The sequence below is a fragment of the Podarcis erhardii genome (genome assembly GCF_964252035.2).
Source record: "Podarcis erhardii genome assembly, chromosome: 6".
Taxonomy (NCBI): domain Eukaryota; kingdom Metazoa; phylum Chordata; class Lepidosauria; order Squamata; family Lacertidae; genus Podarcis; species Podarcis erhardii.
Window position 1 is genome coordinate 70,357,205 of NC_138510.1, and position 16,358 is coordinate 70,373,562.

The 16,358-nt window shown below is 44.4% G+C and overlaps 1 protein-coding gene and 1 long non-coding RNA gene across 5 annotated transcripts in view; one reads left to right on the forward strand and one right to left on the reverse strand.

Annotated features, from left to right (window-relative positions):
• Positions 1 to 590: 590 nt before the first annotated feature.
• Positions 591 to 16,358, reverse strand: part of TTLL7 (tubulin tyrosine ligase like 7) — a 71,757-nt gene continuing 55,989 nt past the window's right edge. For all 4 annotated transcript variants that reach the window (XM_081866840.1, XM_081866838.1, XM_081866839.1 and 1 more), the window contains 3 exons: positions 12,164 to 12,324; positions 10,205 to 10,378; positions 591 to 900 (listed from right to left, as the gene is read on the reverse strand). In XM_081866840.1, the coding sequence (XP_081722966.1) occupies positions 786 to 900; positions 10,205 to 10,378; positions 12,164 to 12,324 (450 nt within the window). In that variant the 3' untranslated portion in view covers positions 591 to 785. The remainder of the gene's footprint in view (positions 901 to 10,204; positions 10,379 to 12,163; positions 12,325 to 16,358) is intronic.
• LOC309344464 lies at positions 10,386 to 13,023 on the forward strand. The gene is made up of 2 exons (XR_014157748.1): positions 10,386 to 10,566; positions 12,811 to 13,023. It is a non-coding gene; the product is annotated as an uncharacterized lncRNA (long non-coding RNA).

The following is a 16,358-nucleotide window of genomic DNA, read 5'->3' on the forward strand; positions in this document are numbered from 1 at the left end:
ATCTGCTGAGCATTCCACTCCAAAGTAATACAGGTGTTGTTGTCAACAACCCTCACCATCCTTTGACCATTTGGGGCTGTACTGGCTGGGACTTCTAGGAAATGGGAGTCCAACATCAATCTGGAGGGTACCGCATTGGCTCCCCTTGCTATACTTTGCCATGGTTCTCAATATGGGAGCAGCTACTTTTCCATTGTCCGCCTTCCATTAAAGCCAATGAGAGAAAAACTCCCTCTGCTGAGTCTGTGGCATGACGTGTGTTGCACTGTCGAAAGGAGTGTGGCAGTGGATTAAAGGAGTATATGATATAATGCTAAGTGTGCTCGCCCCCCTGAGCTGCCCATGCCCTGGCCACATCTTCTTCGCCAGTGAAATTACTCCATCAGTTCTGCCAACATATGAGGGGAGTTCGGCTGGTGTATCCGCCTGGCCAAGGGTGTATTTGGAGTTCCACCAGCATTTGGGGACGTCTTCCAGATCCTAAAGCTCCTTAAGCCGGTGGATATTTCGTATAGGATTGCGTCCTTATAGTGACTCCACAGTAGGGAAGGAATTGCTAAGGAACCTACCAAGATCTGGGCATCCGTATCTCTCTGTAAACATTTTGAGAAGGTTTATTACATTTCCAGAAAGGTTAGGTGTTTACAGCAGGTTTTTGCGCTACATTTTTATATACTGTAATAAATATATAACAGTGCCTGGGTTCAGTTCCATCGCACATTTGAAATTGAGAAGAAAAAAATAAAATAAATTGCCCATTATATATAACAACATTCCCTTTCGCTTCATGAGTGGTCGTATCTAGGTGTAAACAAAACGGAGCGAGTCATTCCAGATGAGCTACATCCAAAACCGGTGGAGGGTTTCATGATGAACTGCAAAGGCCCTGGCAGTGAGTACCTGAAAGAAAGGAAGGAAAGGACGAGAATTCAATAAATATATTTATTTCAGTAACATGAAATCGCTGAACAAGGGCACAACCCAGTAGAGGGATGTGTGCTGGTTCATTGTAAGAATGCTTGCAGCATCGGTAAAATAATACCTTCATTTATTGGCTGGCTAAAATAAAGGTGTTAAGTTACTGGCACTGTGATTTTTAGGCACATCTAAGGGCAGAATGCTACCATATCCAAGCATGTGGAGATGAAGAGGTGTGGTGGGCACACGCTAGGTAGAATCCAATCATCTGTTTTTTTAAAAACAAAACAAAACAAAACACAGAAGTTGATTTCCTGTTTCCCACCCTGGTGTGACCCCGATTTCGCAGCCTCTGCAACATGAGCACCTTGTCTTCAACTGTGAAGTGCTACTCCATCTACAGTCTTTGTAGACATTGCCAGGACATCGAATGCAGCAGCAACATGCTTCTTCTGCCCCAAAGAGACATGTCTTATTGAGGAGCTGATCAGTAACAAATCCCTATCTGTGAGAGGTATGCCTGCCATTTAGGAGATTCATCTCTTTGGGGAGGGTTTTCTTGCAGGATATGTGTATGCTGGTCAGTAATGTTCAACTCTAGGATGGGGAACCTCTAAGCTTCCAAGATGTTGCGGTACCTATTTATCTACTTGCACTTTGTGCTTTCGAACTACTAGGTTGGCAGGAACAGGAACTGAGCAACGGGAGCTCACCCCGTCCAGGGATTTGAACCGCCGACCTTTGATCGGCAAGTCCTAGGGATGATGGGAATTGGAGTCTAATAAAATTTGGAGGCCGGGGAAGGCTGATATAACTATACACCTACATTTAACAGCTCTATTTCTTTGGTCTTGGGGAAGTGAAGCAGGCCAGATAGTCAACAGGGGATAAAGGGACTGGCGTGAAATGTTTGGGCTGCTGGATAGAAACGTAATGTTTTGGAGTGTCGGCCGCCTTCTTGGTCTTTTGTCTAGGATAAGCGACAACAGGCGGTAATATATACGCTCTGTTTCTGTTTCCCATGTTGTTCTGATGCACAGCAGTGGCTATTTATTTATGCACAGCAGTGGCAAGCACAGGCAACGACCGACTTAGGCACGTCCAGAATGGAGCCTCCAGCAAAATCAGGATTGCCTTATGTTCTGCTGTATAATCATGGGATGTCTGCACTGAGCAGAGTGAGTGTATATTTACCCTGGGGAAAATGGCTCTCCAGGTGTTTCTCAACTGGCATGTTTGATGAGGCTGTTGGAAGTGGTAGTTCAGCAGTATCTGGAGGGCCAGAAGTTATCCGTACCTGATTTATACCATGCCCCCTGTACATAACATGGTTCGTCTGTGTGTTTCCCCTTCCCTGCTATATCTATACTTATGATCTACTGCAATTTCTTATTTCAAGGAGTTCAGGGTGGCATACATAGGGCCTACCCACACTCCCCCACCCCATTTTATCCTCATGAGGAGGATAGGTAGGTGAATATGAGAGGTAGCGATTTAATAGAGTTGGAAGGGGCCATGACGGTCACATACTCCAACCCCCTGTAATGCAGGAATCTTTTGCCCACCATGAGGCTCAAACCCATGACCTTAAGATTAAGAGTCTTGTGCTCTACGTGATCTACTAGGATACCAGGTAGGCTTCAGGGCCAAGAGGAGATGTAAACTGAGGTCTCCCCAATCCATAACCAAAGCTCTTGCTACTATATAATTCTGCTTCTGTAGGAGGCACAAAATGCCCTCGAGTCAAGGGGTTTAAGGGTACAGTCAAATGCTATACTTCCAATGATCCTAAGAGGACTTTAGCATGCCTACCTTTATCTGAGAGGAGCCCCAAATCCTGCATTTGCCGTATTGCCTTCATACCGCTGAAGAAATCATTGAAGGATAGAGCAGAACCAAATCTTTTTTCAACAAAGTTGCATAATTTAAAACAATTTTTTTGCATTGCATTCATTTTAATGTAAAGTTTGCTTTACATTTGAAAAGCTAGGCATTTGAAACTCAAAGAAGTCCTGGCCAGTTTTTTATGATTTGCAATTGCAAGGTTATGAACATGGTTGATCTAACTTGCATTCAATTAAATTTTGTCTCCATGCCGACATAGCAACACAGGGCAATGTGTATGTAACTATTATAAATAACTATTATACCTAAAAACTATTATACCAATCTGGGGAAAGAGGGGAGGATTTTTTACGTTTCACAAACCTCCCTCAACACAGAGAACTAGAAGGATGTTTACTTCTGCTACAATCCTATACCCGCTTATTGGGGAATAAGTCAATGAGGCCGGCTTCTGAAAAGACATATATAGAATTCAGCTGTTAAATCTCTCCCTGCTATGCTAATTTCCTAAGTATAAGGAATTTCAAATATGGCTGAGCATTCAAGTGGGCATTCCTCCCTTCTTTGAAGTTGTACAATCCCAAGAGGGATGTACCACCACATGCCTCTTCTCAACAGGTAGGTCTTTTTTCAGTCGAGGAGGATGGAGAAGAAAATCCGAATGGAAATACGTCAGGAAATTTGGGAGACAGGTGAAGGCTTCAAAGTGTTAATCACTTTGAAGAAGGGAAGGTGGGAGATGGGACATTGATGAGTTGAGATTGAAGGGGAGATTTTTAAAACAACAACAACATCGTAGTGCAACGTATTTGTTGCCTTCCAGAACCAAGTCATTCCACACCTGTCATCTAGGGGCATCCTCCATACTTAAGTGTGATAGACTTGCATGCAACCGTGTATATGCACGGAACCAGGAAATGATTAAATAATTCAATCCAAACCTGGAAATGGGGAAAGAGACCTGGAGAGTCTTTGTGCCACATAAGGAGACCTTCCCCAGAGCCTGAAGGGCACGTCAGTGAAGGGGGAGGAAGCCCCAAAGAGACTGGAGGCACAGCAGGGCTTCCCCGCCCCCACTGCTCAGCCTCCCCGCCTAACAGATAGCTAGGCAGCGCAGCAGCAGAGGTCGCCGATGCAATTCCCACACATCCTCCAGCCCCCTGCCAGCCCCAGAGCTTCAATTCTAGTTGTGGATATTTTTGGATACAGTCTTTTGGGTATGGATTGGAGAGAGAGTGACAGAGAGGACGTTTAGAGGGTGCTCCCCACTTTTCGCAATTTCACTTAGGCATGTGGGGGCCCGGAAGTGCGGTGATGCCTGTACTCCGCAGCATGAGCCAGTCTCACCAAGTATTGCAAAGATGCATTCCTGGCAGTGTGAGAATGTTGGTGCCCATGCCATGAGCGCTGCCCGCTTGAAAAGGCCTCCTCTGGACCCTTCTGCACTTCGGAAATGCTAATCACACTTGGCAGTTTCAACACCTCAAAGACACGAGCAGCTTCTAGGAATCCACCTGGCACTTACACACACACACACACACACACACACTTTTTATTTTGAACAGGGAATGCTGAAAATATACTCCCCTCCAGGTCACATATCTCTCACGTGGAATTCACCTTTCCACCCATGCGCTCAAACCACAAATTGTGGTTTCTGCGAAAAGACCATCTTTAACCCCAGCTACTGCACTCAGTGTGGCTGTCCTTGTGTAGTGTCCAGCATCACTTAGGACAAGAGACACAAGACTACCATCTGTACCAAATGCCTGCACAATTTTTGTACTGCTTTCTGAAGTTTAAAAAACAACCACCCTCTGCCACATCAGCCATATCTATATTGATCATCCATCCATCCCTCTTCCAATTCAAGAACCATTCCTCCAGGTTTGTCACACACTGAAATGCTTAACTCTCTTCTCTAATTTTATATAAAGGGGCAACCAGGCTTCTGTCTCCCTTTATCCTGCTGCAGCAGCAACAGGATCAGGTCGAGCAAGGGAAAGAACTAAGGATTAAGCAGTTCCCGTTACGAAAATAAATAAATGCCCGCACAAAGCCCTACAAGCCAGAAACGCCATTAACACATTTAGGTACATTAGACTAAACCGGACTGTTATTTAATGAAGTTGTGACATAACCACCACCTCATTATCATGATTTTAGCAAATTGCTAATTTGCCATTCATCAATGACTACTCTGATTTATTTCCTTAAAAAGCAGGCAATAAGCAGAAGGGGAACTGGAATAAAATCATACAAACAATAATTTATCACGCATTGTCTAATGATCACTCTTTAATCTATTTCCCATTACGGATGTACTATAATTACAGGCAGTTATTAGATAAATGCGCCAAAAGTACATAAAAATAACACCTACACTAAGTGGAAGCTGCGTGACGAGCAATGCATTATGCTAGAATTGATTGCCACCACCGCACATAAATAGAGCCCACTGTTAGAAAAGGGTTACATCATGGAATGGGAGCCCTATTAATGAATGAATACTGAGCACACTCTGAAACAGTCGCAATGATTAATCCTACAAAATTACAGGGCAGCGCCGTGAGACTGTATGACGAAGTCAAGCCATTGCTTCCCAAGGCCTCTCGCGAATTTAATGCAAACAAAGACCCTGTTCTAGTGGGACGTTGTGCATGTTCAGGGTTTCCTTCCTACAAGACCAAATCCAACAAAGTGTGTAAAATGGCAGCGTTACTGCCTCAGGGTGCATTCAAAGACCATTAAATAGCCAATGGAAAGACCCTATTCTTTCTAATGTCACTAGGTTAGGGAGGAATTCTGAGTTACACCAAAAGTGTGTGTGTGAGTGGGGGGAGCTCTGTAAAAAGTTGAAAAATAAAAGGGAGGGTATTTTTTAGGATGTCACACTGTCCTTACGAATGAAACAACCCTCTCTGTGGGGTTTCAGCAGGCGGAGTTCAATACAAGAGGTATCTTCATGCTTTTTGTGAATAGATGACGGTTAGCTACAGTGCGTAAGGCTGATCTGTTTGATCCCAGCACATAATTTCCATTAAAATAATTCCTTTTACATTAATGATGAAAAGCAAGAACAATTTTTGGTCACAGCTGATCAAAATTAGATTACTCCTCTACTGTGATAGCATATTAATACCACACATGTTTTGTTTTGCCGCAGCAGAGTTCTCTCTGCCCTACCAAATACTTCTCTCTCTTTTTTCCAGCTGAAATTAATTTACTTCCACGCTGGTGGAAAGAATTACACGATAAAACAGCAAGCAAACTTCGGATACCCGAGGAACAGGTCTGACACCTATTGTCTTGAATAATGCTAAAGCAGCCAGCTCAGCCTTAAAAAGGTTTTTGGATTTATAACTCTGCAAATAGATGCAATCTGTAGGAATTGCAGGTATCGGTTACCTACAAGAATTAAAATGGCTGCCCTGAATGCTCCCAAATAGCCTGGGCAAAGGTATTAAGCAGCATAAGCCATAACACTCCATGTCAATGCCTTTAGGTCACAACCACTGGTTAACCAGCGTTTCAGATGTCAAAAGGCTGAACTTCCCTTCAAAGCAGAAGCACTTTTATAGCTCCATGTTGATTCACTCCACCCCTGCTCAAAAACAGCGGACTTAAGAGCCGCCACACATAATGGGTGGTAGCCAACTAACATGTCCAGTCAGCTCAAGGATTTATGCTTGTTCCACAAAACTTTCCTCCCCTTGTCTCGTCCCCACCCCCACCCCACCCGTGCATACTCTGCACTTCCCCCCATCTGCTTCAGATGGTCAGGGAAACCCTGGAACAGATTTAAAGCATATACACCTGAAAGGGTACACTCATCAAATGTGCACGCTATATTATAGGCATCCCTACAGGCAGCTGTGGTTACAACTGCCTACTGACAGTGCAGTGTCTTGTAACATGGCACTCAGCTGAACTGAACAGGTTGGAGAAAAGGGATTCTAAAAATAAAAATGAAAAAAAGGCACCACACTTGGCATAAGAAAGACAAAGGGGAGTTCCTCAGGAGCAAGCCTAAACTCTGCTCCATTCAAGATTTTCATTAGTCCTTGTAGGCCAAGGGTGGCGCAGCTAAAAAAGCCAATGCAATTCTGGGCTGCATCAATAGGAGTATAGCATCTAGATCAAGGGAAGTAATAGTGCCACTGTATTCTGCTCTGGTCAGACCTCACCTGGAGTACTGTGTCCAGTTCTGGGCACCACAGTTCAAGAAGGACACTGACAAACTGGAACGTGTCCAGAGGAGGGCAACCAAAATGGTCAAAGGCCTGGAAACGATGCCTTATGAGGAACGGCTAAGGGAGCTGGGCATGTTTAGCCTGGAGAAGAGGAGGTTAAGGGGTGATATGATAGCCATGTTCAAATATATAAAAGGATGTCACATAGAGGAGGGAGAAAGGTTGTTTTCTGCTGCTCCAGAGAAGCGGACACGGAGCAATGGTTCCAAACTACAAGAAAAAAGATTCCACCTAAACATTAGGAAGAACTTCCTGACAGTAAGAGCTGTTTGGCAGTGGAATTTGCTGCCAAGGAGTGTGGTGGAGTCTCCTTCTTTGGAGGTCTTTAAGCAGAGACTTGACAACCATATGTCAGGAGTGCTTTGATGGTGTTTCCTGCTTGGCAGGGGGTTGGACTCGATGGCCCTTGTGGTGTCTTCCAACTCTATGATTCTATGATTCTATGATTCTATGATTCTATGTAATCCGCAAAGAGCACCAAGTTAGGAAGCATCTTTGAAGAGGGGGATCAAGATGCATAAATAAGGACAAGAATGGAGATGTCGTGCAGAATAAATTAGACGATCCCATGAGCTGAAATAACAGAAATGCATTAATATGACAGTGCAAAGTGTAGCTTGGTGCAGGAGGGAGCCTGTGCCATTTTTAAAAGCCAGCTCTTCAGGCACTGCAGAAATGTTTTCTCTGCAAATTTTTTCACAAGATTTATATGCCGCTTGAAATAAAACCTCAAAGCAGTTTTAGGGGAGGCCACTCGAGGACAGAGCAGAACGTTCACCCTGTGCCTGCACACAGATGTGTCATTTGCACCAGCACAGATGGCTGGGTAGAAATTAAACTGGAGTCAAACTTATGCAAAGTGGTAGAGCAGTATGAAGCAAAAACAAAACAAAAAAACCTTCCTGAATTACATGTGGAGAAGCCTGCATTTCGAAACCCTTAGATCAGGAATGGCCAAACTTGGCCCTGCAGATGTTTAAGGACTACAATTCCCACCATCCCTGACCACTGGTCCTGTTAGCTAGGGATGATGGGAGTTGTAGTCCCAAAACATCTGCAGGGCCAAGTTTGGCCATGCTTGCCTTAGATGAACAAAAAGAAGGTACTTTATCCAGAGACAAACCACGGAGCCATATAGCCTAATCCTGTCTCTTTCAACAACCAGTAGCAATCCAACAGTCTCTTTTCACTGACGATGTCAGGACCTTATTATGCAAATAAATGCCTAGCGCCAAAAAATGACAGCCCCTTTCCCAAATGCTCATTTGTCCATGAAGACACGCTCTTCCACATCCAAATCTGATTTTGGCCATTTCAAGTTTACGATCCGTGAGAGCTAAATTTGTCTTTTTGTGTAGTTTTGTTGTGCGTGGGAAAAAAGGAGGTGGGGAGAGAAAGTAGACACATACTTTCCTATGCCCACTTGAAAAGCAGTTTGGCGAATGCACCTAGAAGACTATCTGTTTTCCCTTCAATAGGAACAGAGGCAGCCACGCTAGAATCCAGTCTTGAGATCCGAGAGTCGACAAGCGACGATTAAAACTCATTTCCAATGGAAATGCTGGCGACTAAATGCATGGTTGGTTAGCTGCCAGGAAGAAATGGAAAAGGGACATATAACACTAAAATTTCTGAGTACTTAAGGGTGGGGGGCCATTTTGCAGATAGGAAGTTAAGGAGAGGAATCCAATGAGCAGATCTTAAAATGCTTTGGGTCTTATCACACGATAAGCAGGTTTGGAGCAACAGGAATTCCATTTCCTCTCCTCCTGTACCCCCTCAAAAACAACAACCATGCAACAGAGGGTCCCCCAGCACTCTGGAGCCTATTTTGAGGGCATCTGGGGAGCTGAAAAGGACAGAAGAGGAAGCTGTGTTGCATTCATGGAAGTCTGTTGTGCGAGAGGAGCTACAAGGCTGTTGCATACAGCTCTTGTAGGTCATCTATAAGATGGTGGAATTCTGATCCCAAGAGACCACTGCTCATCCCTGTTATCTTTCTTAAGGCAAATAAGAGTGTTTCCTTTTTAAGCTAGGTTTCTCTGTGAACTACTAGTGGAGCTGCTCTTCCTCTCCTCCTCAGTTTGTTTGGGGAATTATTATTTTTTTAAAGCCAACGTGTGATATGGCATGGTCATTTCAAAATGCATGATGTTGCTACTTTATCCCTGCCTTGCATCTTCTGCCAGTTTGAAACTTAGGCCGCATCCAAAAGAACCACAAGTTACAGCGTTTCGTCAGGAAGCCAAGGGACATGCACCAAACAAAGCAGTAGGACCGCAGGCGTAAACCCAACACCTTCATGAATACCATGCTGAATGCACAATAATGGGTTTTGTGTGTTTTTTTAAAAGATGTCTGGAGGTGCCCTCAATCTCACACACAAATGAAGCACCAGCTAAAGAAAAACAAACTCACACTTCACATAGCCTGGAGTGGTTTTGCATCGAAAGGCTCCCTCATGTGGTGGAAGCACTCCATGACTTATGAGAAAGTCTAGACAGGAGACTGGCAGAGTCCCGCACTTGTTCCTGGCAGTTCTAGAATGGCTCTCTGGGACTCATGGTCCTTTCCGACCAGGCAAGACAGTGCTTCTAAGCCATCACTATGTGTGCTTCAGGGCTGATTTGTTGAGTGCGCAGAAGAACATATTCATTTAAAATCAGGGGTGGCGAACCTGTGGCCCTCTACAGACTTCAAGCCCCATCCTCCCTGACCACTGGCTGGGTGTGATGGAAGTGGGGAATCCAACATCTGAGGGAGGGCCGCATATCCCTCACCCCATTTATATGGGCCTGTTGTTCCACAGTCTGTTTTCGTGAGGGAAGAAATGAGCAAGCTCCCTTGCAGTGGACTGCCATATGCTAAACCAGGGTTTCCCAAACTTGGGTCTCCAGCGGTTTCTGGACTACAACTAACATCACCCCTAGCTAGCAGGGCCAGTGGTCAGGGATGATGGGAACTGTAGTGCAAAAAACAGCCAGAGACCTAAGTTCAGGAAACCCCGAAAGTATGCCCTGTAAACAACTGCTAGGCTGAAACATCTATTGATGTATTATTTGTGTGCTTTCCAACCTGAGATTGCAAAAAAAATTAAAATACATAGAGCAACCTAATCAAATCCATGCCACCCTGCATTGTAATTAATGTTAGATTATACGAAGCCAAAATAAAGGAGGTGTGTATACCTTGTGTCATCCCAGTCTGGGTAAACTCCAGTGAGGGACCCTCTGGAATCGGCAGAGTATTTGTAAACCACTAGCAGGCACTGTTTACAAAGATCTACTATTCGTTGGCAACACTGGATCTGATCGTCAGTCACCGCTTCTGTGCTTCTACTGAATATCGTCTCCCAGGAGCTCCTGTTGGCATGGAAACAGACATGACCTCATGTTTTCTGTCACAAATGGCAATCTAAAAGCTTTACTGCTCTACAGGAGAGATTTAGCCATGGAAGAAGGAAGAGGAATAATGCACAACCTTGCCCGTTTACAGTAAAGAGCCTACCCTATTTCACCAGCAGACGGTAGGAAATATAAAACACAAATGAGTAAGTTAACCTTCGGCTTTGGGGTGGGGAGAAGCCCACAAGCCAGTTGTTCGGCGAGCGTCTCGAAGCTTCAATGGCAGAACCCTTTAGTGTCGGCATAAGATACACCACATTGACGTTGCTTTCATCAATGCAGGGCGCACGGATTAAGGGTTTGTGCAACCACCTGAAGTCTCCAACGGAGCATCATAACAGTTGCTAAACAAAACCATGACTGGAATATAGACCTTCATGTTGGACAGCCATTATATTAGCTTATAAAGGGAACAACAACAAAAGCAATGTTTTACTGGAATAAAAAAACAACAACCCTAAATGTGATGTGTCTGTAAAGGATCCTTGTTGCTGAGTTGGATCCTCAGGAGAAGCATCCAACTGGATAAGCTTTGGTTGGTACATGCCAGACATAAGAGCGGATGGCCCAGTTTTTGGTCAGCGAAGTCACAAAGCTTGCCCTTCTATTCTTACCAATAAATTTCCCAATATATTGGTCTGATAGGTGGACCAATAGATCCCAACTCTGGCTGCTTGGAAGCCTATTTTGGCATTGTTGTTTAGTCGTGTCTGACTCTTCAGGACCCCATGGACCAGAGCACACCAGGCACTCCTGTCTTCCACTGCCTCCCGCAGTTTGGTCAAACTCATGCTGGTAGCTTTGGGAACACTATCCAACCATCTCGTCCTCTGTCGTCCCCTTCTCCTTGTGCCCTCCATCTTTCCCAACATCAGGGTCTTTTCCAGGGAGTCTTCTCTTCTCATGAGGTGGCCAAAGTACTGGAGCCTCAGCTTCACGATCTGTCCTTCCAGTGAGCACTCAGGGCTGATGTCCTTAATGATGGATAGGTAATCAGCCCTGAGTGCTCACTGGAAGGACAGATCCTGAAGCTGAGACTCCATTTTTTAAGCGCTGTTTAATAAATATGTGCATGAACTGATGTTTTCCAGAGAGAGTATTTGTGCAAACATGCTTAGGGTTTCACGGCCGGTCTCTCCCAAAAGATAATGTACTCCACAGTTGCCTTTTCTTCACCACTGGTGCTCTAATGGCCGGGGGGGGGGGAGAGAAGCAACTCAAAAGTGGATTGAAGGAAGATTTGGATCCTGCATATTCCCTCAACACATCCCTAAGAAGGGAGGGGAAATAAATATGCCAGGCCCTGGAGCTGCCACACTCCTTTCCCATCCAGCCACACATACACATGCCTCTCTTGCCCTAGCTAACATCCACTCTGGCTGCCATAGGGACAGAGCAGCAGGGATTCTGGTTGCAAAAGTTAAGGCAGTAAAACACCCTAATCTGTGCGGTCTCAGCTCAGACCATTAAATTGAACAGGACACAGATGCTGAGGAGTTCCAGGAGGTCTCATCCATCCTTATCAAAAATTCTAAACCATCACCATTCTAGGACCGGAAGGAAATTCTGAGAACATTTAAGATTTAGTAAGGAACTCACTATGAGAAAATAATAATAATAATAATAATAATAATAATAATAATAATAATAATAATAAGCCCTCAGCAGAGACAAGACAGAAAGAATGGTGCTTTTAAGTTAAGGAAAGCCATGACAGTTAAAAGGTAATATATTCCTTCTTACCCTGAATTGCAGAAACAGTTCCACAGACCTTGACCATGGCTCCATAGCAGGCGATTAAACACACGATTAAGGAGTCGGTACAAATGTAAACATTCGACATCTGAAACTCCCCAGACACGCTGCAGAACTGAGCGGGTGCTCGCTTTCACAATATCTAAAACCTGGGGAAAGAATTATAGTAAGCAGATAAATTAATAAATTAAGGAATACTTAAAAAAAACAAAAACTTGAAGACCAATGTTGTGCCAGCAAGCCTCTAGGAATAAATACTTAAAATACCAACGACAAAAAGACGACGATGAAAGGCTAGGTTTTAAAATTTGACACATGGTTATGGCAAGCGCCTGCAATCGAAACAAATGAGATCAGATCAAAATTTTATTAGGCGTGTGAAGAACATTTTATCTCACCCATTTGCGAAGAGAATAACAAAAGTACTTTTTGTGGATAAGAAAGGGATATTCATAAGGAGGATGAAGAGGTTTCGACAAACTCTGTGTACAGTTTGATTTCTCTGAATTGTGTATCAAAATTTCTGCTAATCACAACTAATCACTCCCACAGGGGTGCTTCCAGACTTACATAATTTGAGTGGTGAGCCCATTTACCATGTTTTGCTGAGATGTGTTCGTTTTTTTTTCTTAAAGGATCAACTTCAGAGAAACCCCATTCTTCCTGTTTTTCAGCCTAAAGCAGCTAAACCCAGCACTGAGAAGCCTGCAATGTCATGAGGCCAATGCCCCCTCCATCTCCATAGCAGGTTTTCAACTTTTACAAAACCTAAAATGCTTCTGTTGGCTGCATTTGCATGCGTTCTTTGTTTTTGAATAAAGCAAGGAACGAACGTTCAGTTGAATAAATTTTGTGCTGCACTTTGTTGTTGTTTTTTTAAAAAAAGGCAAGCAGCCTGTGCTTGACACACAGAGGAAGGAACGAGATGACCAAACAATTAATTAGTGTTTAATTTGTTGATCATTATATCGCCGGCATTTTAAGCACAGGTGAAAATGGGCTCACCCCGTTGCAAAAATACATACTTCCGGTTCCTGTTTTCTGCTACTTGAGTACCTGGAGGAGGTCTCCTGGTGGGACAGAACCACAGCAATAGCCCCCAAACAACAGCAGCACTGTTGCTTACTAGTAAGAGGAGGGAGAGGGAGGGACGAGAGGAAGGGGGGACGTCAGGGCTGCTTGAATGAATGCACCACTGCGAGGACCAGATTGGCTCTGCCAAGGCATTCACACAGCCCCTACCTAACCCCATTTTCTCCTGGTAGGTGGCAGACGATGCTGCTGTCAGGAATCTATTGCTGTGGCTCGCCCCTCTGGGAGAACCACTCCTCTTCTGCACCTACCCTTAATTGCATTTTACAGACTAGCACTACAGTGCTTGTTTTCAAAGTTTCAATGCTGTCTTTCCACCTAAAATAGTGCCCACATCCAGTTTAACAGAAGGCAACGATGGTCTAATGTAGCCAAATCCTATAGAGTGGTACCTTGGGTTAAGTACTTAATTCGTTCCGGAGGTCCGTTCTTAACCTGAAACAGTTCTTAACCTGAAGCACCACTTTAGTTAATGGGGCCTCCCACTGCTGCTATGCTGCTGGAGCATGATTTCTGTTCTCATCCTGAAGCAAAGTTCTTAACCCTAGGTAATATTTCTGGGCTAGCGGAGTCCGTAACCTGAAGCGTATGTAACCCGAGGTACCACTGTACACTATTTAAAAAAAAACAAAAAAACTGAACTGGGAATTTCTTACCACTGTATTCGGCTTATAAGAGCAGCTGGGGAGAAAAGAGCTGCAAGGTTCTCGCATAAACTCTAATTTGCCTTTCCTTTTTTGTGTGTGTGTTTCAACATGTACCACTCTGTCACCAAGCTCAATCCAATCTTTTCTGCCATTCAGCGTAGTTCTACCTCTTTTTCCACAACCCAGCTAATAACGTAACTGTGGGCCATAGGGCTGGTTTCTTGGACTAAGGTTGCAATGTCAAACCTGCTTACTTGGGAACAAGCACCAAAGAACTCAGTGGGACTTACTTCTGAGTACACATTGATGGGATTGTTCCGTGAGTGGCAATAGCAAGGGGCTATAAACGGCTTGTGAACTTTTGCCACAGGAATCCACCCCGGGGATACATGCAGAGCTTGGGAAGATAAATTAAAACTCCCTTCACATGAAATCAACTCACTTTGCCTTAGGACACTAGCTTCCTCATTTCAATTCATTTCAGTGTGTTGACTACAAGTCACTGACTCAGTTCTTGGCACAATTAACTTATCAATTCCAATCTTCTGTAAATGAGGGTTAGAGGTTCATAGGCTAAATGCTGGACCAACAGCTTCCACTCAACATCAAAATGTGAAACCATAAGCATAAGATGATTGCAGGGACCGTTCTGTGCCTCTAAGGCTAATTGCATATGAATTTAACTAAAGATTCTGATTTCAAGAGGAACTTATTTAGGAAGGCATTCAGCCAAAAAAGCAGGGGGAGGGAAGCTGGCAGGGTGGGGAAGGTAAATTAGCACTTCTTAAATAGACCAATATAGATGGATGTCAGGATGCACAGAAGCCTGAACATCCACAGGTAAGTTTATATACAATGTATAGGAATTAAGATTCACAAGGGGAAAGGCCACTGCACAATTTCTGCAATTGTGTTTTCTATTGTGATCTCCACCCTCTGCGAAAAGAAAGGATATTTTGCCCCCCTAAACATGAAAGATTGTAGAACAGCACACATATGTGCTTTGTAACTACAATCTGCTGTCATTTATAAAAGAAAAAGAAGGAAGTTGTCCGTGTGTTTTTTTTACTTCCCTGCAAATTGCAGATTACAGTCAAGCTGAAAGGTGCTGAAATCGGAATACAAAACCCCCAAGGCAGGCCCCCAGACCGCACTGTGAATCCTGCTTGTGCAGAACCTTCATGAGAACAATCTCTCCACATTTAAGCGCCTACACAAGGAAGTCTTGCCCTTTTGATCCATCTCTATTTTTTTATGGCAGATTGTGAGGCCTGCTTTGCACCGCCATTTTTACAGGACTAAACCATGGCTGATATTAACGGCTCTGCTTGTGAGTGGAAGGGATACGAAAGTCCTGAGATTCACTCCCACAACAATCACATGTACCTCCTGTGCACAAGGACCAGGAGAAAACCCTCGCCTAACTACCCAAGCTTGCAAGATAACCTGCACATAGTTTTCTTGCTAAGGTGACCTGCTCAAGTAATGCCACCATTTATCCAACTACAGTGGTACCTTGGGTTACACACACTTCAGGTTATATAAGCTTCAGGTTACAGACTCCGCTAACCCAGAAATAGTGCTTCGGGTTAAGAACTTTGCTTCAGGATGAGAACAGAAATCATGCTCTGGCGGCGTGGCAGCAGTAGGAGGCCCCATTAGGTAAAGTGGTGCTTCAGGTTAAGAACAGTGTCAGGTTAAGTACGCACCTCCGGAATGAATTAAGTACTTAAGGTAAAGGGACCCCTGACCATTAGGTCCAGTCGTGACCGACTATGGGGTTGCGGCACTCATCTCACTTTATTGGCCGAGGGAGCCAGCGTACAGCTTCCAGGTCATGTGGCCAGCATGACTAAGCCGCTTCTGGCGAACCAGAGTAGCGCACGGACACGCCGCTTACCTTCCCGCCGGAGCTGTACCTATTTATCTACTTGCACTTTGACGTGCTTTCGAACTGCTAGGTTGGCAGGAGCAGGGACCGAGCAACGGGAGCTCACCCCGTCGTGTGGATTCGAACCGCCGACCTAGTTTAACCACAGCGCCACCCGCGCCCCTTTAACCTGAGGTACCACTGTATTAATACTTTCCAATGTACTGCACCTTTGTACATCCTCTGGGCAATAATGCATCATCTCTAGCATTGCATCCTTGGGATAATGTGCACAGGCACATTCTCAGATTATCCACGTTGCCCAGAAGATGTGCAAAAGTCTGCTGGAGAATGCATGTGTTGAATCAGGAAATGTGCACAATGACCTGTTCGTGGAGAAACAATGTGCATATTCTCCCCAATAATATGTGCATATTAGTCATTCAGCTCACCTTACCCCTAACACATAAACCAGCAGGTGATGGACCATTTAGTGCATGTGCCAGATCACTCTGCAGCCAGAGTGTCTGCCTGCATTTTATATGCTATTCCACTACTAGCTACGCCCCTTAAT